The 21,239-nt window shown below is 41.7% G+C and overlaps 1 protein-coding gene across 14 annotated transcripts in view; it reads left to right on the top strand.

Moving 5' to 3' along the window:
- Nucleotides 1-13,780, top strand: part of SEC24B (SEC24 homolog B, COPII coat complex component) — an 82,532-nt gene extending 68,752 nt beyond the window's left edge. For all 14 annotated transcript variants that reach the window (XM_070611743.1, XM_070611739.1, XM_070611742.1 and 11 more), the window contains 12 exons: nucleotides 212-267; nucleotides 511-717; nucleotides 2,962-3,085; nucleotides 3,496-3,654; nucleotides 4,366-4,539; nucleotides 5,277-5,387; nucleotides 6,787-6,962; nucleotides 7,579-7,716; nucleotides 8,461-8,565; nucleotides 9,606-9,698; nucleotides 12,554-12,657; nucleotides 12,905-13,780. In XM_070611743.1, the coding sequence (XP_070467844.1) occupies nucleotides 212-267; nucleotides 511-717; nucleotides 2,962-3,085; nucleotides 3,496-3,654; nucleotides 4,366-4,539; nucleotides 5,277-5,387; nucleotides 6,787-6,962; nucleotides 7,579-7,716; nucleotides 8,461-8,565; nucleotides 9,606-9,698; nucleotides 12,554-12,657; nucleotides 12,905-13,019 (1,562 nt within the window). In that variant the 3' untranslated portion in view covers nucleotides 13,020-13,780. The remainder of the gene's footprint in view (nucleotides 1-211; nucleotides 268-510; nucleotides 718-2,961; nucleotides 3,086-3,495; nucleotides 3,655-4,365; nucleotides 4,540-5,276; nucleotides 5,388-6,786; nucleotides 6,963-7,578; nucleotides 7,717-8,460; nucleotides 8,566-9,605; nucleotides 9,699-12,553; nucleotides 12,658-12,904) is intronic.
- Nucleotides 13,781-21,239: the final 7,459 nt, after the last annotated feature.

The raw sequence follows: 21,239 nt of genomic DNA, 5'->3' as shown, positions 1-21,239 counted from the left end.
TAGAAAATACTTGATTCTAAGTTTTTTACATCTCTGTGTGTGTGTGTGTACTACACACACACATACGTATAGAATATAGTGTATATATATTTAATAAAGCAATATTATAGTGCTCATTACATGTTGGCCTGATAAAAACTAAGATTTTTAAATTTATTATATTCTTCTGACTTGATTCATCTGTTGATTAAAATATGTATGTTCCCTACAGATGTTTTTCTGCCTACACCAGATAGCTTACTTGTGAATCTACATGAAAGTAAAGAGGTGAGGTCGATTTTTTTCTTGAAGTATTAAAATGTTTCTTTTATTTCACGTGTTTACTGAAATGTCTAACATTTGTTTCCCTGGTAAATTAACATTGCCATAGACCGTGTAGGTGGGCTATCTGTTGGCTCCTCAGTTTATAGTCCCCAGAATGTAGTGGCACACGCTGTACTCTGGAATGTTTTAAAGAAGAGTATTGCCTTGCTTTCTCAGTAATTCAGCTTTTAATCTTTGTTTTCCCAGCTTATAAAGGACTTACTGAATGCATTGCCGACTATGTTCACCAACACAAGAGAGACACACAGTGCCCTCGGCCCTGCGCTTCAGGCTGCCTTTAAATTAATGTCTCCAACAGGTGGCCGTGTGTCTGTGTTTCAGACACAGTTGCCTTCCTTGGGTGCAGGACTTCTACAGTCCAGAGAAGATCCCAATCAGAGATCGAGCACAAAGGTACTGGGTGTCTGGTTTCTCTGTCACACTCAAGGTGGTGTTTTCTACCTCAATTTCTTTGTGATTATTTGTTATTCCACTTTTCTGCTTCATTAATAGTAAAAAACTGGTGAGGGAGTTTAACTCGAGTTATCGTCTTGTTTTTATGTTGCATTGTGTTCTTTTTATTACTTTGTTTGGAAGTCATAGAAATTTGGAAATCATTTACTGAAACCCTTTCATTTCACAGATGAGGAAACATTACACTCTCTTGCCAAAGGTTAAATAGCTATTAATGGTGAGGGTGTGACTGAACTTTCTGACTCCACTGCTCTTTTCTATTACACAAATGATAATATTTACTAAATCTGAGATGTCACAATTGAACATGCTCAGGCCAATAAACTTGTTAATGATAAAGATAATACAAGTCATTGTGCCAGGCTTGGAAGGTGGAAACAGGTGTAAATCATCAGTAGTCTCACTGTCAGAGCAACATTGAACTACACAAACACAAATGAGCACAAGCGGACATCCTACATATATGCTATAGTTTTTAACTCTTTTCGTTGGAGGATATATTATGAATGTTTTCTGAGGTCCCTAAAAATTCTCTTTAAAAACTGTCTTATAGTAACTGTAAAAGTGCTTGATTTGTTTAATTAATTGCCCCTCGGCTGGTGAATGGTTAAGTTGTCTCCAGTATCTCCACTATTAAAGAGAAAGGACGTGAGGCTGGGTCTTGCTTGGATTTTACATGAAGATTTGGTCAGGATATTTTAATCCCGTATTTCAAATAATAAATTAACTAGAACAGTCATTTTTGTTCCATATGTAAATTTTGTATGAGAAAATGCCATCACAGCTAGTTATGAGTATGGATTAAACAGTTTCCATAGTGTCATAACTCTTGAGTCACGTGTTCATTCGGTTTTCCCTAGGATAAATTCCTAGAAGTGAAATTATCGGGTCAAAGAGTCTAATAGGCTTTACTGAAGTTACTAATGTATTTTACCTGTTGGCGTTTGTTATCAACCTGTACTCTTACGGACTCTCATCGTCTAGCCACCATTAAGAATTGTTGCTTTTTTTTCTTCACCAATTTGCTAAAGAAAAACAGCACCATATTTCACTTTTTATAGAAATTGTATTCTTAAATTGCTTTATGAGGAAGAAGCTAATTTCACAGTAAATTGGGGCAAGTATGTTTTTCAAACTCATCACCAAGGACAGCTAGCATTTGGTTTGTTGATCCATTGCATCCAGTCGTAGAATATGGAGGTGTTTTGAACACAGGAAGGTGTTATGTGTTTACTGAGTTCTTTGATGCAGTGTTGGGTTTTTTATTATCATTTAACTTTAAGACATATTTTCTACCTGCCTGGGCCTCAAAAGCTTAAATATTTATTGTGTTTTACGTATTCCTTCATATCTGCATAAACTCCAAGGTAATAATCATACAGTATAATTAGGAGGATTGAGGTGTTTTGTTATGGAATGAGTGTTGTAATTAAGAACTTGGAGCCTGGCTCCTGCGGTTTTAACTCTTTTTCCAGTGCCCCCTTCTCAGCTGTAGTGTCCTCATACCAATAGGAAAATCCTTCCTTAATCTTTTACTCTCTCACATTGTTATGTAGCAGTATATAATAAGGGTTAACAGCTTACTCTGGAGTCAGACTTGAGTTTTATTCCAGCATTCACCACTCAATAACTATGTAATTGGTCAAGTTACTTAATCGTTTTTTTCTTTTCTTTCTTTCTTTCTTTTTTTTTTTTTTTGGTGTGGAAGATTGGCCCTGAGCTAACATCTGTGCCAGTCTTCCTCTATTTTGTATCTGGGATGCCACCACAGCATGGCTTCACAGGTGGAATGTAGGTCCACCCCCAGGATCCAAACCCACAAACTCTGGGCTGCTGGAGTGGAACGTGTGAACTTAACTACTACACCACCAGGCCAGCCCCTAATTAATCCTTTTTTTTGCCTCAGTTTCCTCATCTGTAATACGTAGATAACTCTTTAAGGTATATGTTGTTATGAAGGTTAAATAATTTATATAAAACATCTCAAGCAGTGCTGGCACCTAAGTGCTTTATAAATGTTAGCGGTTATTATTCTTACAGGAAATCTGTGCCAAATGCCTCAACATTTAAAAAAATCCTTATTTTGATGGGGACAGAGGCTGTCCTCTTCCTTATAACAAGAGACATGAGAACACGTGCGTAATTCAAGGTTTCCAGCTCTTACTTTGTGACCTGTTGACTTAGGTTGTACAACATCTTGGCCCTGCAACCGACTTTTACAAGAAGCTCGCTTTAGATTGCTCAGGACAGCAGACCGCGGTGGATCTGTTCCTCCTGAGCTCACAGTATTCTGATCTCGCTTCTCTAGGTAAGGACGTAGCACTGTGTTTATCTGTTTACATGCACATTTTTAGCACATAATTAAATCTAACCTCTTTAGTAAGAGTTCTCAGTAGTTTGGGGAGAGAGGCATGTGGATTAGACAGATATCTATGAAAATTGCCAGTAAGCTTTAAAGCACTATACAAATGTAAAATGCTTTTACTGTTTGGTTTTTAAAATAGGATCTCCTTGCCATTCTGCGCAACAATAAACTTTACTGTGTCTTATATTTTACAGATGTCTGTATTTTCTCAGGTTTATATATGATCCTTATTTTGACAGCTTAGGTATCCTTGTTGTGACTTAGAGTTCCTCATAATATGGAACCTGTCCTGCTAGGGGACAGATCGGGCACTCCTGCTCTGTAGCTCATACTTTTCATGTTTCTCTCTGAAGCTTGCATGTCCAAGTATTCTGCAGGGTGCATCTATTATTATCCGTCTTTCCACTGTACTCACAATCCTTCACAAGCAGAAAAGTTACAGAAAGACCTCAGACGATATCTCACAAGAAAAATTGGATTTGAAGCTGTTATGAGAATAAGGTGCACTAAAGGTATGAAATTACAAAAATTATGGTTTATATTACATATTTTTGTCAAAATTAACTACCTGTCACTACCTATAATGATTGTTCCTCATAAAGGACTTTTTCCTTGATCCAGTTAAGTGTACCCTGTTTTAAATATATATAGTTATTGAATAATCATTGCCCAATTTCATGAGTAATTCGAATAAGTGGGCAAAAGCAATGTTTTTCTTTATTAGGAAGAACCTAAGGGAAAAGCATATTGGAGGTGATTTTAGCAGGGGAGGTAGGAGAACAGGGATGATCTTACGTGAAAATTGTCGAATTAATGGGCTGTGCCTTCGTAATCATTCAGGGGTCTTCAGTGTGGATCGCCTAGGGTGAACGTCTCCTCGCGGGGTTCTCATGGTTGTGTGGTAACCCTGCTGTGTTTGATCTTGTGCGTTAGGCCTTTGTCTGACTTCATGTCACTTAGGAGACGTATTGTGAGAGTGTATTAATACAGGTTAAATGTGGGTCTCCCTTTACATAACCGTAGTGGGTTTTAGAATTGCTGTTTCACAGCCTCTGCCGGCACTGCAGTCCTACTCCCAAGTTATCCTTTTGATTCAGAATTGGAGACTTTTTTTGCTTTAAATAATAGCTTTTCATGAAGTAAAAATACTACTTTGCCTCGTCTTTTAGAGCAGAGGAGGTCTGTGTTACTCCCTCTGCTGTAACTACTTTTCTGTTCCCTAGGTCTTTCAATGCACACTTTTCACGGGAACTTCTTTGTCCGTTCCACTGATTTGCTGTCCCTTGCCAACATCAATCCTGACGCGGGGTTTGCGGTGCAGCTGTCGATCGAAGAGAGTCTGACAGACACGTCCCTGGTGTGCTTTCAGACAGCCCTGTTGTACACGTCGAGCAAAGGTGTGCGGCAAGAGTGAGGTGGGACTGCAGCAGCAAGCCCCTCCTCTCACGGGCTAGGAGAATGAGCCTGTGTGGGAAGGAGTGGAGTTGCCAGTAGTTAATCAAATGTATACTCTGTTCTTTCTTTTTTGCTTTTACTCATTTTTGATTCATTGTTGAATCTTTAATATCTTTTTTGACTTGTATTCCCAGAATCGTATATGTCTGGTAAACAGTTCATGCTAAATCCACCTATGTCATCCTTAGCATTCTGTCTTGCCCCATAAAATCAAGAATTCTGCATAGTTGGAGGCGGCCCGTCGCGTAGCGGTTGGGTTCATGTGCTCTGCTTTGGCAGCCCAGGGTTCACCACTTCAGAGTCCCAGCGCAGACCTACACACTGCTTAGCAAGCCATGCTGTTCGGCATCCCACATATAAAGTAGGGGAAGATGGACACAGATGTTAGCTCAGGGCCAATCTTCCTCAAAAAAAAAAAACAATAATAAATAAGAAGCAGAACCTCATGTTCAGCTATATACAAAATATAGTGTATGCTCGTAGTCTGTCTTCAGATTTGGCGAGTGTTTAATTTTATTTAAAACATTTTAATGCTAAGGCTTTGTTTTTACATTTCGCAATCCTCCTGGTGATTTAATCCAATCAGAACAATCACTTGAGTGATACTTTGCCCTGTTTGCTTGCTTTCCTTCTTGGTCTAACGTACTCTGCGGTGATGTTCACTGGTCTTTTCATTTAGGTGAGCGGAGAATTAGAGTACATACGCTTTGTCTGCCGGTGGTCAGCTCCCTAGCAGATGTGTATGCAGGAGTGGATGTACAGGCTGCCATCTGCCTTCTGGCAAACATGGGTGAGTGAAAAAGGGAATGGAACAGGCGAAGTGTTTTTTTCTATCCGAAAAACTGAAACCTAGGCATTTTTTCCCCCCTAGAAATCCCTTATTTAAAAAGTACTTATGTCGTACATTTTCATTTATGGCAGTGTGAATTGGACTGTTCATATATTTCTTATACTTTGTTTAAAAATCTTTTGCGGGATTCATAATCACTAGAAACTGGTAACATCCCAAGTGTCCTTCAGCTGGTGACTGTGTGAACAAACTGGGTGATCCACACAGTGGAACGCAGCTCAGCAGTGAGGGGAGTGAACTTGACATTGAGCAGACCTGGTCACTCTCAGAGGCACTGTGCCAGTGAAAGAGCTAGAGTCAGGGCTGCACACGTGTGCTTCCGTTTATGGGACCTCCCGGCAAAGGGAAGATTGCGGGCGTGACCAACAGGCAATGAGACCAGGCTCGGGGGCAGGGGAGGACGTTAGCACAAAGCGGCGGCACACAGGGTGTGATGAACCTGTTGTGTATCTTGATTATGGTCAAGGTTACGTGGCTGTGCCTTTGACATAAAACCACTGTAGAACTATGATCAAAAGAATAAATTTGTCTGTATGTAAATTAAGAAAAATCCTTTGGGGAATTAATATAACACTGAGTGTTTTGTCTTTAATGAATTTACCTTTTAGATGAATTTAGACATGAAATGAACCTTGTTATTTCCCATGTAGTCCTGGAGAAAAACAGTCGTTATTACTCATTTATAATAGCTTTTACTAAGGGATCTCAATTTTTTTAGTTAGTGTTTTATGTCTGTATTTCAAGTTATACCGTAGGTGATTTTCCCAATATAATTTTATTTTTAATACTTAGACATATGTATAGGTTGTCTCTATTTTAATAAAATACGTACTTGGAGGAAAGTAAGTCTCACACTGATTTCTGGCTCTTCAGTGTCTACCTGAGAGCCTGTTCAGTTTGCCGTCTTTTTGTTGAGATTGTAGAGGATCACAGGGACAACTCAGATTGCAGAACTCACATTGTCCCTACAGAAAAGCACGAGACTGTATACATGTGCCTTTGCTAGCGTGACGGAGCAGCCCCAGCGCGTCCTCAGAAGTGGGTGCACAGTAGAGATTCTCTGATCTTACTGGAGGTTAAGTGATTTTGGACTTAAAGAGATTGAAACAAAAAGGTCCATAGCAATCTAAATTTGTTCTGATTGTTAGATTTATTCAGATTTAGTTCAGGAAAATGGTGTAATGAACAGATAGTTCTAAAATGATAGAGCAGGTAAGATATATTTTTCTATCCTAAAAACAGAATTTTTGTTGGTTTCTTAAATAATGGATATAAATTTTCTCTCATCACATTCATTGGAATCTAATGGTTAAATCCTTTTCATTTGGTTGCTGTGTAGCTGTGGATCGATCGGTGTCGTCAAGTCTGTCGGACGCGAGAGATGCCTTAGTGAATGCTGTGGTGGATTCGCTCTCCGCGTATGGCTCCACCATCTCAAATTTACAGCACTCTGCGCTGATAGCGCCCAGCTCCCTCAAGCTGTTTCCTCTCTATGTTTTGGCCCTTCTCAAACAGGTAGCTCTCTGTATACTGTAACATTTAATAAAGTCTTTTAAAATTCCTGATACATAGGTGAAAAAATAAAATCTGGGTTTTCTGGGAGTTTTAAAATATTTACCTAGACCATCATGCAGCTTAGCATTGGAAGAGTTTGAAGAACAGGAAAAGATCCGTGGAAAATGAAGGTGCACAAACACGTTTTGACTGTTATGAAACCCTATGCTCTCCCTCCTTACTACTTGGGGACGGCTTCAGCAGTGGTGTGCTGACAGCACACTGTGCCGTGTGCTTCTGGGAGGAGGCCCCTAAGGACGGGAGCCGCTCTTCCCGGAACGTCTTTCTAAGTCTCAGGCATCGTAACAGGTGTTACATACACATCGTCTAGTGTAATCTTTGCAGCTGCCTGGAGATGTGAGCCTTATTTCCTCTCTTTCATATGATGACAGTAGAGCTTTGAGAAGCTAAGTAACTTGCTCACGTACCTACCTATTAAATGTCAGAGCCGGGAATTGGAGCCAGGTCTGTCTGATGTGAAAGCCTTGCTTTTTCCGTGATTGATTGTATATATTTGTTTTAATACTTGTCCACGATATTTGTGTTCCTTGAAAAATGTGGATCTTTTTCTGTGTAGAAAGCATTTAGAACGGGCACAAGTACACGCCTGGATGACCGCGTGTATGCCATGTGTCAGATCAAGTGTCAGCCGCTTGTTCATCTAATGAAGATGATCCATCCCAACTTATACAGGATAGACAGACTGACGGATGAGGTATGACGTCTTTACATTCAAATGTATTTGACTGTCTTGATTCTTACAGCTCAGGTGGCAATATATTATTAACAGTTTTTTCCATCCCTTATGGTAGGAATACATTAAATAAGGCCACTATCCATGGATTTGATTGGGCAATAGGACTATCAGATATCATCTATGGTTATGGAGTTTTCAAAAATAGTTTCACATGGGAAATAATCTAGCTTGTAGGTTTAGTTATAATATTTATTACAAAGCTAAGTTGTAGAGTGGACATTTCCATTTGTATTTTGTAGATATTGACTGTTTCTGATATGATTAGAACTCAATTTTAATTATATTGTAAAGCAAATCTAATATGCAACAATATTTTTAATATGCAAATATGTAGTGTCTTTTTTCTTCCTTGTGTTAAAACTCTACTCTGTGGAATCTTCTCTGTATTATGTTACTAGAGAAACGTAAGAAAGTAACTTGCTTTGCAGCAGATTTCGCAGTCACGCCTTTAATGTATCCTGATCCCAAAAGGGAAGGAAATGGGCAGATGGTTTTACATAGTCATGTTTTTATCTTTTTAATTTTAATATATTTGAGTGTCTTGATTCTACAGCCAAGATGATAATATATTATCAATTATCTTTTGTGTCTTAAAAAATTCTCAGATGTCATTTTTCAGTATTTTGTAAAGAGCTAGTGGCCCTTAGCTTGCACAGTTGAGATAGTAACAGAAGCTCATTCACACCCGTCTTGTCCTTTCAGGGTGCGATACATGTAAATGACAGGGTTGTCCCACAGCCCCCTCTTCAGAAGCTGTCTGCAGAGAAGCTGACAAGAGAAGGTGCTTTCCTTATGGACTGTGGCTCTGTGAGTACCCTCTGCTGACGAAGACTAACACTGTTCCAGCCAGCAAAAGGAGAAATACTTTTGGGGTCCAGCTCTGTTGTCACAGATCAGGCAGTGTGAGACAATGAATCGGTGACTGGCACAAGAGGTCAATTTATTTTAGACTTTTCAGGCAGACGTCATTTTATTTTCATAGATTAGTGAATTTTATTATCATGGATTATTTACTCTCATGGATTATGTGTACTTGATAAAGAGAAATAAAGAGGTAAATTCCTGTCTTCAAGGATTTTTACCATCTGGAATCATAATTTAAAGGAACCTCAAGCGTTTTATCTAGTTCAACTTATGTCCCTTGTGAGAAATGCCGTTAATGGTTAGGAGTTAGGAGAAGTCACTGGGCAGGGTGGTGGCGAGGGATGTCAGAATTCTCAAGATGGCTTCATAATGACACCTCAGGAGCAGGGAAAGGTTCTGATCGCCCCCGGAGCAGGGGACGTGGGGGGAGCCCACCGCTGACATACAGAGACAGTAATTGAAACCGTGGATGGGAAGGGCACTGACTCCGTTACCCTGCTTAAAGCATCACATTCCCACTGGGAAAGAGTGAAGAAGGCAAAAAAAGACTTGATAGGCAGCCTTGAAATGTAAGCAACGAAGATAGGAACCACCGTCCATTCCAGGACATTGATTCCACACGAACCAGAACTTTCCTTTTGACTTTTATGTTTGTTCCTACTTTGACATAGTATGATTTACCTCTTTTATGCTTGATAATTTTGAGAAAATTAGCTATGATGGGTTTCTCCCCCCAACCCCCACTTTTTCTCCCCAAATCCCCCCAGTACATAGTTGTATATTTTCATCGTGGGTCCTTCTAGTTGTGGCATGTGGGGCGCTGCCTCAGCGTGGCCTGATGAGCGGTGCCATGTCCATGCTCAGGATCCAAACCCTGGACCGCCGAAGCGGAACTCGCGAACTTAACCACTCAGCCACGGGGCCAGCCCCTATGATGGGTTTCTGATTAGTGAGTTTTAATATTTTACTCTTTTTGTTTTTAGGTTTTTTACATTTGGATTGGAAAAAGCTGTGACAACAACTTCATAGAAGATGTACTTGGGTGTCCTAATTTTGCTTCGATACCACAGAAAATGGTCAGTGGATTTCATACAGCTTTTAAATTTTTGCATGTTTGTTCATTTAAAATCTTTTTTATTGAGATAAAATTCACATAAGATTCATCATTTTAACCATTTTCAAGTAAACAGTTCATTAGTTTTCAGTATATTTACAGTGTTGTATAGCCATCACCAGTATTTAATTTCAGAGCATTTCTGTCACCCCAGAAAGATACCCTGTGTACCAGTTCTCCCCTCCGGCTTTGCCCTGACAGCTGCACATCTCCTCTCTCTGTGCATTTGCCTGTGCTGAACGTTTCATAGAAATGGAATCACACAGTATGTGGCTTCTCTCCCTTCTCGCAGTGTTTGCCAGGTTCCTGTGTGTTGTACATGTGATATTACTTCATTCTTTTTTATGACTAAATGATAGTGCATTGTATGGATGTACCACATTTTGTTTATCCAGTTGTTTGTTCATGGCCATTTGGGTTGTTTCCAGTTTGGGGCTGTTGTGAATAGTGCTGCCGTGACAGTTTGTGTACAGGTGTTTGTGTGGCCACCTGTTTCCAGTGCTCCTGGCTGTACACCTACAAGTGGGGTTGCTGGGTATTAGGGTAACGCTGTGTTTAGCTTTCTGAGGAGCAGCTCGACTGTTTTCCAACAACTGTAACTTCGGATTTAAATTACTTTGCTGACAATTAACATAAATTTTTCAGTGGATCTTTACTGTATGTGTGTTGACAAACACCAAAGAAACAAGATTCCAAGAGCAGTTCTCTATGTTTAGTTAATGAGGAGCCCTGCCTTGTTCTTGGGTACTGGAACTATAGTCTCCCTCCTGAAATTAAGTGAAAGTCGGTGTAATTCTTATCATAGTCTGCTGCTGCTGTTTGATTGATTTTTTCTTTTTTTTTTTTTTGACACCCGGAGTTCATTTCTAAGAGTCCACAAATGAGGATAATAAGGCAAAGTTTAGAAAAAGAAAATAACGTCAGTAAAGGGGGAAAGCATATGAAAAATAAGTAAAATACTAAACTTCTAAATAAAATAAACTTCATTTTAAAGCTGTATTTATTTAAGCACTGATACAGGCACAGTAAACATATCAGTGGAACAGAATAGAATTCGGAAATGGATCTAATTCACGAGCATTAGAATGTGGTTAAGATTGTATTTCAAATCACTGAAAAATGGAATATTAGAAAAATAATCTTTGTTATATTAAAATGGGTAAGGCTTTTGTAAGTCAATGAGGGGAAAGACTAATAAATCTGAGAGCATAAAAATAAATTTTTCTGTCTGGTAAAGTAAATAAATAAAGCCAAAAGACAAACAACAAAATTGGAAGATTATCTGTAACTTATATGATGGAAAGGGGGTAATTTTCTAGTATATAAAGTTCTCTTAAAAATCTCTAAGAAAAAGATAACCCCGTCCCCTCAAAACAAAAGGGAAAGAAAAATGGGTAAAGAAGTAAACAGGCAGTTCATAGCGTAAAATAGGGTAGTTGCTGCATGCTATAATGTTCAGCCTCACTCATGGTTAAGAAAAAATAAAATAACAGCATAGCATTTCTTTCTTTTCCCAGATTGGCGAAGATTTTTGAAATTTGCTAATCGGCAGTAATGCAGAGGGTGTAGGTCAGCAGGCCTGTCAGGTGCTGTCGATTGAGGCATGCGTTTATACAGTTTTGGAGGCCCGTTTGACAATATCTGTTAAAAGTAAAATCACGTAGTCTTGGCATGGTAAATTAATCTCTCCAAAGAATATGCCCCATGGATCTATTCATAGAAGTATGTTGATGTTCACACATGCTTGTAGCAATAAATAAGAATCAATGCATTTATTAGAAAGAATACAGTCTGAAGAGAGAAGAGTATGCCTAATAGCCATTTGTATTTTCAAAAATGTATTCGTGTGATAATAGTAACTGTATGTACTTAGAAAATATCTGAAAAAATTCATATCAAAATAGAAATGTTTTTTGTTCTTTTACTTTTTAAATATTGACATAAATTAAAAATATAATTAACCCAAACTTTTCTATTTAAATTTTTTACATACTATATATTTTGAATTATTATTTAGTTGGCTTTGGAAAAAAAATCACATATATATATATATATATATATATAAAGAAAGAATAGACTTTTTAGGTTTTTTAAAAATAGTCTTGCAGGGCCGGCCCAGTGGCACAGCGATTAAGTTGTGCTCTGCCTCAGCAGCCCAGGGTTCACAGGTTTGCATCCTGGGTGTGGACCTATGCACTGCTCATCAAGCCATGCTGTGACAGCGCCCCACCATAGAAAATAGAGGACGATGGGCACAGATGTTAGCTCAGGGCCAGTCTTCCTCAAAAACAAACACAATAAAAAAAAATAGTCTTGCATATAGTTTTTAAATATATTTACACATCCACACTGTCCTTTAAAATGCCTGCCCTTAAATTAAAAGGACTAAAGAAAACATAAAATTCTCTGAATGTGGCTGTCATTAGAGTAGGGCTTAATGTATACTTGTTAAGTGACTTTGGAACGTAATGATGACACCTTCATTTGAATATTTCCTCTGGAAGAAACATAAAAATGGAACAGAAAACGAGTGACAGACTAATTATCGTGTGCACTTGATTGAATTATCCAGAAAAATATAATGTTTAGGTAAAATGTTCAGTGACACACTTATCATTAAACATGTTTTATTGACTTATCCAGAGAGATATAAATAGATTTGCCAGCAATTTAAACTTCATTTGTTTGGTCGCTGCCTTTGGGGGTGGGAACAGCGCACCGGCAGTTGGTTGGTGGTGGTGGGCATCCTGATTTAGTTCTAATACTTCTGAAGTCACGAGGAAGGAAATGATTTCCTAATTATATTTCTCTTACCAGACACATCTTCCTGAGCTAGATACACTCTCTTCAGAAAGAGCCAGATCCTTCATAACTTGGCTTAGAGACAACAGACCGTTAAGCCCAGTTCTGCACGTGGTAAAGTAAGTCCTTCTGTAGCTTGATTACGAAATTGTCTTATCCTATGCAATCTGTGTGAAATTACTTGTCTTCAGAGCAAATTTTAAATAATAATATCACAGTAGATTCCAGCGGCGGAATGCTGTTAGTAGATTAATATCCCCTGTGTTCCATTTCCCTAAAGTGCCCAGGGATTAGTAATTTTCTACATTTATAATTATCCTTTTTAATAATAAGCATTTTTAGATAAATACCTTTTTCTCTTTTCAGAGATGAGAGTCCTGCCAAAACGGAATTTTTTCAACATTTGATTGAAGACCGGACAGAAGCCGCATTCTCTTACTATGAATTTTTGCTTCACATTCAGCAGCAGATTTGTAAGTGAAGTGAGTAAAGTTGCAGAAGAAGAAGATCTGTAACCTCGGTGGAGCACAGCCTGTCAGAGCGAGGGGGGAGAGCGGCACGGGGCGCCGTGGGCACAGGGCACAGCGCAGCACGGTGCCGAGGAGGCCCCGGCGCAGGTCGGGGAGGAAGGGACGCGGCGGGCTGTGTGCAGCCTCAGTTGGTGGCTGATGGTGCGCCTTCACCAGGTCTATTTGAATCGGTTCTGGCCCGTTTGCAGTAGTGCACAAACAGTACAGTGCTCCATTCATTGCAAGCCGGCGAGTTTATGCAGCCGTGTGGAATGGTCTGTCGTAATGTACAATTAGATCAGTTCGTTTTCCTCATAAATTAATATGACCTCTCTGGACTTGAATTCTGACAAGAGATGCCAAAAGGCAGTGGTACCATGTTATTTATATGAATTACTTTTTAACAAGGAATGATTCGTATTCATTAATTGAATTCAATATTTTCCCTGTAAAAACAATAGAGTTTCAGTACATGAACTATAGAAAATATATATAATGTACATACATGTTACATTTGTAAAGAAATGTAAAAATGTAACTACAGAATATGAGTTGCTTAAGCTGTGCTGCATCGTTGGGTGACAACTCTTGGTCAGTTAGAGAATGAGGGTGACTAACGCGCGTCATGAATCGAGTCCACAAAAGAAACACAAAACTCTTTGTAATTCTGTTAAATCTTTTATGTGGATTTATTTATGATCAGCCTACTAATTAAAAATATTTTGCTTGAAAATATGGTTTGGTGTTTTTTTATGTGGAAGGAGTTGGTTTGTGGGGATTTTTACATAGAGGATAAACTTAATTTACCGCTTGGGGAAATGCAATGATGTTGGATTTCAGTCAGTAATATATGTGAGTCAATAAGTTTTCATCAGTTTGTGGACATTACTAAGTACTTATTCTGTTTGTATTCTAAAAACAAATGCTGCTTTCAAAATACTTATGTTTATTGACTAAGTATAATCTTAATTTGTCTTTCTCAGTTAAATTAGGCTTTTTTTCTGCACATTCATAGCAAAAAAATGTTGATAACATATGTGACTATCCTATTTAATTGACTTTAAGATTACCATCATGAATTTTGAGAGTGATTTTATTCTGATGAAAAAAATCTCTCATTTACTAACAGCTTATTTACTATGAAAACTTAGTTATCCATTAGATTGTGGAATGGAATTTTATTTTACACAAATGAAAGTCCCGCCATGAAGTTTGGAAGGAAAAGGCTCTTGATGTGTGATGAGTGGTTTTTAGTGGTTTTGTGCTGAGCAGGTCTCTTTTCTTTGGGTAAAACTTAAAGTACTCTCTCACATTCCCTGATGGAAATGAGAGGTAACTGAGTCACCCTAAGTGACATCACTGAGTAGTGACAGAGCTAACAGTGAAAGCCAAATGCTGCCCCCACCCCCACCTACTCCCAGGGCCGCGCGTGTCCGGTACCCACTGCCTCTACCGGAGGGAACCTCGCCGAACGTTAGAAGAACCACGTCCTCGAAGGGCAACTAAATACTGTAACTTGACCGTGGAAAGTGTCGTGTTCTACTTTAAGAAAGACAGAAATCTTTGTCTTTGGATATTTTGTTATTTATTCAATACACATTTGTAAGCATTTACTACTTAGCAGAGACTAGGTATAACAGGGATCGAGTCCCGCTTTCCCAGAGCTGACGCTAGAGCGAGGGGCGAAGGCCTGGGGGCAGACAGTGCATTTAGTACATGACGTGTGAGGAGTGCAGTGAGGAAAGATGAAGCCGGATGAGGGCATCAAGAATGCTGTTTTGAGAGTAACCGGGGGAGGCCCCTCGGAAAATGTGCCAGCTGAGCAGAGACCAAGGCCGTGTGGGTTTCTGGAGAAGGGCCATCAAGGGGGATTCTGGGAGGGGAATGTGGGTGTGACCTCTGACTGTCCTTGTTTTCTCTGTGAAAGAAGCAGCACACTTACCAGCCAAGAAAGGGGAAAGCGTGAGAGCTTTCATGAGACGCTCTCCCAGGAGAATAGGGGATAGAATGGACTTAGTGGCATGTGGTGGTAGATTGTCACGCAGCACCAAGAGCCCATCCTGGATGTGAGTCATGAACTTGAAACTGAAACGAGTTAGCATGCTGTGTCTTTCCTCTACCGCACTCAGCTGATGGGTGAAAGCTGGGTTTGAGCAGGGTTGGTACAAGGAACAGAGGAGCCGGGGGATGTATACAAGGGTGTGACTGTCATTTAAGCAAAAGGAGCACAGAATGGGTGATGGATAGAGAAAACATAGTGGGTGTCGTAGTTTTGAGGTCCTGTTGAGGTCAAAGTGCTCGTAGAGCGTGGATACCAGAGGGAACAAGCTGGAGAGTAGGACGTGGTGGTCAGGATCTAGGATGCTTGAGATTGAGGTTTGGGGGAAGTTTAGATATTGGTAATGACAAGATACAGGGTATGGCCATGGGAGTGCCTGGTTGAGTAGTGAAAAGGTGGCTGGGGAGAGGAGGTCAGAAGTGAGAATCCAGGGTTTTTGATGCATCATTGCCAAGAAAAATGACAGGAGTAGTGGTGGGGAGATGGGCCCTGTAAATAAGGGGGGGCGGGATAGTCTGTGGGCTGATGGCATGAGCTCAGAAGACCTGGGGTCGGCAAGGAGAAGATACGCTGGATGTCTCCAAATGCCTTCCTTGGGGGTGAGATAAAAAACGGCCACCCGTGAAGTTTGCAAGGGAGGTAGCATCCTCAGAAGACAGTGAGGTTTCGGAGGATGTGGAGTTGACTGCGCTGGAGCGAGGGCAGGGCAAGACTCCTGCTGGCGGGAGAGGGACAGTCAGGCCCACTGCCTCCTGATGGGACGTGGCTCTGCTCATTTGTGGGGCAGGGAGTGATGAGAGAAGGGGCATGCTTACCATGAGTTCTCGGGGCCCCCCTCAATGAACTGAAATCGTCAGTGACGTCAGCGGTTCTCAGAGTTCCTGGTGGGCATGGGATGAGCATTTCCTGCGAGAGCTTCTTGGTACACGTCTGTCGCTCCTCAGATCTGATGTCCACCACCCAGCTAGGGGGTCGACCAGAGATGGGTGTTTTAAAAGAATGTCCCAGGTGTTGTGAAAAACCTCCTAATCCCCTACTAGAACCATAGTTTTTGTTTTGTTTTGTTTTTTGAGGAAGATCAGCCCTGAGCTAACACCTGCTGCCAGCCCTCCTCTTGTTGCTGAAGAAGACTGGCCCTGAGCTAACATCCGTGCCCATCTTCCTCTACTTTCTACGTGGGATGCCTACCACAGCATGGCTTGCCAAGCGGTGCCATGGCCGCACCCGGGATCCGAACCGGCGAACCTCGGCCCCTGAAAAGTGGAACGTGCACACTTAACCACTATGCCACCGGGCTGGCCCCCAGAACCATAGTTTAATAGGAACATACAATGTGACTTACAGAAATGTTTCCATACTACTTTTAAGGAACACATCTGTAGCACAAATCAAGTGCATTGACGGAAAAAATTCTGTATTTTATTTATACATTAATGTATACAGATGTGCTGAAAACTATTGAAAAGCTATTTGTGGATATGAATCCAATGGAGTCAACTCATGAGACTATGAAATACACGTATTAGCAAAGTGTTGTGTTAAGAAAACTGTGACTCCCCCATTCAAAGTAGCTTTTGAAGACACTAGAAGTACTTTTGAAAGCCAAAAAAGATGAACCCTCACAAAGCTGAAAACAACACTGCAGACGTCATCTAGGTGGAGTCACTAACAACTGAAAGAAGACAGAGTTTAAGGAAAAAAACCCATAAGCTTTGGCACATGAAACAGAGACCTCCCTCCTGAAAAATAAAAATGGTGGGTAGATATTTTTTGCTACCCTCATCTTTTATCTCTGAGTTCAGAGATGGAATCTATATCAACCAGAAAGTTGGGCGTCCTCCGCCTCCCTACCAGTTCAACTCCCTTCTGACACCATCTGCCCAGACAGGGTCTCAGTCCCACAAGGCTGCCCCACTTCTCACTTCAGACGCCATCTTGGTCCGGGTTGTGACCCGGGCTTCCAACCAACCGGCTGTAGATCAGAGGTTCCCATGACTTCTTCCTCGGGTTCGGTTAATTTGCTAGAGCAGCTCCCAGAACTCAGGGAAACACGTCGGCCAGCTTCTTAAAGGATAAGGTAAAGTCGACAGGTGAACGGCCGGGTGAAGAGAGAGAGAGGGCGAGGTCTGGGGGATCCCGAGCACAGGAGCTTCTGCCCCCATGGAGCTGGGGGGCGGCACGCCCCTGGTGTGGGGTTCACCAACCTGGAAGCTCTCCAAACCCTGTACTTTGGGGGTTTTTATGGAGGCTTTGTCACAAAGGCCTGATCGATTGTTAAGTCCGTTTCCAGCCCCTCTCCCCACTCTGGGGAAGGGAGGACGTGGAAATTCCAAGCTTCTGCTCATGGCTTGGTCTTTGTGGTGACCAGCCCCGACCCAGGAGCCATCGAGGAGCCCACCCAGAGTCCCCTCGTGAGAACAAGAGAGGCCCCTGCTGCTCTTATGCAGTCACAAGGGTTTAGGAGGCTGTGCCGGGAACCGGGAACGAGACCAGTGTATTCCATTATCTCACAGGTACCCTTAGTAAACAGTGCACAGTTCTGTAGGTTTTCTTTTCATTTTGGGGCCCAAAAGCATTACTTGCTAGTAACCCATTAAGTGGGTTGTTAAAATGCTATAATTTGTATTCACAATTGAAAATCAGTGTTTTATTAGATTTTACTTGAGACTGCTTTTGTCCTCCTAAGAAACCTGATTTCTGTGCAAGATTTGTAATTTTGCAAAAACTCCCCAAAGCGGCAGACAGATGCTGTCCTTCAGGCCGGCCGGCAGACACAGTCAGCATCAGGCCCTTCCTCCCTCCAGCGCCGGCCGCTTCCGCCGGGAGCTGGTCATGGGTTTCGCTGTGGTGCTGGCTTCTCAGGTCCATATTTAGCCATTTAGACTGTCGTAGATAATTTGATTAGTATGCACTGATGTATGTATGCTTACTTTTACACTTCAATTTTCTAGTTTTCCACAACCTGATTTTTAAATCTCTTTTTTGGTAGAAATTAAATGATTATGCTCTCATTGCTAAAACAGCAATGTGTATGACCTGCACCTCTGCCTTGCTCGTAACACTAGTGACGTAGCTGGTCCCTGTGTGCTGATTCAGGTAATTTGTAAATAGATTTAAGGTAAGTCCAGTGTAATGACTACATTCTTTTAAAGTTAATAGGCTGTGGCTCCATAATGTTAAATCATGAGTTTAAGCCTATTCTCTTTAGAAATAAAAAGTCATTTCTATACGTTCCTCTCAATTCTCTATTACACAGGAAGTTACTTCAGGGTGGGGATTATATCTTGGGTTTTTCTAGCACTTCTTATCCCACCTCATGTAACCTCCAGCCCCTGTCCTGGCGACAGGCCACATACCAGAACACACTTATTTAACTGAATGACTGGAAAACTTATTAGCCTTTCTTATGATGGAGTCACTTCACAGTGCTCCTTGGGAAAGCTGTGGAAGGCTGTACCAGTTCCAGAAGGCCTGTCCCATTTTTAATGGAATTTCTTTTTCTGTATTTATTCCTCTTTCTTTCTAATTCTGCTCCTTTGGTCCTCACATCTTATGGCTTGCATAGTAACAAGAGGAAATGCCTGTTACATGTGCTTCCTGTTGAAACCTAAGTGATATTACTAGCCTGTAAGGTGCCACGCCTCTAGATTGTCTCCTATGAATGACCAGAAACTGATAAGTAAGTATTTGCAGTCAAGAATAACAGGGAGGGCTGGCCCCGTGGCCGAGTGGTTAAGTTCGCACCCTCTGCTTCTGCGGCCCGGGGTTTCGCTGGTTTGGATCCTGGGCGCAGACATGGCACTGCTCATCAGGCCACGCTGAAGCAACATTCCACATGCCACAACTAGAGGGACCTACAACTAGAATATACAACTTTGCACTGCGGGCTTTGGGGAGAAGAAGGGGAAAAAAGGATTGGCAACAGATGTTAGCTCAGGTGCCAGTCTTTAAAAAAAAAAAAAATCAGGGAGAAATGGAAGAATAAGATGTTTAAGCAAGAAAGGTCAAAGCTTAAAGTTGAGTTATTTAATTACTAGGATCCTGAGGACTATGTCCCCAGGCACTAAGTGGGGGTGTTTTTTCCCAAAAATGTAGTGAACCTAAATTGTCTTCATAGAACTTCTGGTAATCTTTTGGGTCATAATCAGGGAAAGAATGGGTGGGAACCAGAGGATAACTTGGAAAGGAAAAGAGACATACAGTATATCTTTATAGGGGCTGCCCTTGGTTCACCTCCAGGCCCTGCCCATGCTGCTCCCCTTACTTGGAAAACCCTTTCTACGCCATCGCTGCTTCTCACGCTGAGCCCCATGCATCCTTCAGGACTAGCCTAAGGGTCCTGACCACTCCCCCATCTGGGTGATTCTCTAACACTTTCTGCCTATCTGTGTCACAGCCCCTGTTGCACTGTGTTATCATCGGCATTCTCCCTGAAACACAGGAACTATGTTCTCCCTCAACCAAGATAGCTATGACGTCTTAGTGCCACCCCTCCCCCCCAACCTGGCACATAATAGGCATTCAGTAAATGTTTGCTGAGTCAATTTTAAATGATTCTAAGAGAGAAAATGAGTTGAAGACCTGGAAACAAAATTAAAGAAACAGTCTCTTTGGGATGAAAGAAGAAATATACTATACCATGCTAGATAGAAATTGAAGGAAAATCTGGGAGATAGAATGAGAATAGTGCCATAAGGTGGATATAAACCCCATGAAATTCAGGTGTGTACCACCTCTGAGGTTTCTGGAGCTTTGGGGGTCTAGAGCAAGATGCAAGATCCTCTCCAAAATGGAAGACAAGTTGTTACTCCTTGTGTCACCCTCCACAACACTTGGTGGCTTTCTTGGATCTTGGAAGCTGCATACACCACATTCCAATGTGCTGCCGCCACTCATTCACCACGTAGCCTGTGAGACTGCCGATCGGCTATGCAGTGGAAGCCAGAGAAGGCCCCATGTCCTCAGGCTGCAGTGCAAACCACTCTGCCACGTGGGCTTTGTTGACCCAGCAGGGCTCCAAGTGGAGCGTCTGTGGCAAATACAAATGCCATATGCTGGCTCAACGGAGAGTTCCCGGCCTCTCTATGATTTTGGAGCACAGCCATATCCTCCTCTGCAAAACACTGTTGCCTTTTTGAGAACAGCTCCTAGATGGCTACTGAACTGTCTACTACAAGATATCAAGAGCCCTGTGTTCTGAGCTGACTAGTGTGAACCGAGCAGTAAGACTGAGCATGCCCAGCAGCAGTCTGTCGTTCAATGAAAACAGCACATGAGATACGAGGCTCAGCCGGTCCTGAGGCAAGCTGTATGAGCAAATGGCTCAGACTCTTGTGGCCGCTGCTCTGTGGCTTTGCCACCTTTCCCTCAATTCACATCTTTGGCCTCATGAGGTATTTCCGTGTGATCAGTTAACCAAGGAAGCAAAAACCAGAACCTGGTTTTAAGACAGAATGCTGGCACCATCTGGACTGCAATAGTATCAGTCTAGTGGTAAAGGGAAATCCTCTTTGTGGGCAGAACTTGAAGCCGTACGTTTGCCTAGACTATGAGATGCCCAGGAGATGCAGATCCATCCAGCTGCACAGGCAGTGGTCAACGGCTGGCTCCGTAGTCAGGGACTTGAAAGGAACAGGACTGGAAATTAGTGACACCTCAATCAGCTGGACAAAGTGACCCATCTGTGAATATCAGCCTCTTTCCATAGCCACCCTGTATTTGCTCAATAGCCTGTGTATAAAGTTGCTGCACCTGAGAGGACAGATGCTATGCGTGGGCTAAGTATTGTGGACGCCCCCTCCCCGCGGCCGAAATGGCTACCACTACTGTGTTCCTAACCTGTCCTCAGCGGAGACCTACTTTGATTTCTCAATATGGCCTCACTCCTTGGGGAAACAAGGCAGCCACCAGATAGCAGGTTGATGACATTGGACCCTTCCATCATACGGCAACTTGTCCTCAGTGGAATAGACACGCAGGCTTTGGTATGAGTTTTCCTACCCTGCCTGCAGTGTCTCTGCCAACATCACAACCATCTAGGGGCCTACAGAATGCCTTCACCATTACCGTGGGACCTCCACAACATTGCTCTGATCAAATACCTCATTTCATGGCGAAAGCAGTGTGGCAATGG

Source organism: Equus przewalskii, chromosome 2, assembly GCF_037783145.1.
Source record: "Equus przewalskii isolate Varuska chromosome 2, EquPr2, whole genome shotgun sequence".
NCBI classification, from domain to species: Eukaryota; Metazoa; Chordata; class Mammalia; order Perissodactyla; family Equidae; genus Equus; species Equus przewalskii.
The sequence above is the reverse complement of the archived record's forward strand: the minus strand, read 5'-3'. Positions and strand labels throughout refer to the sequence as shown.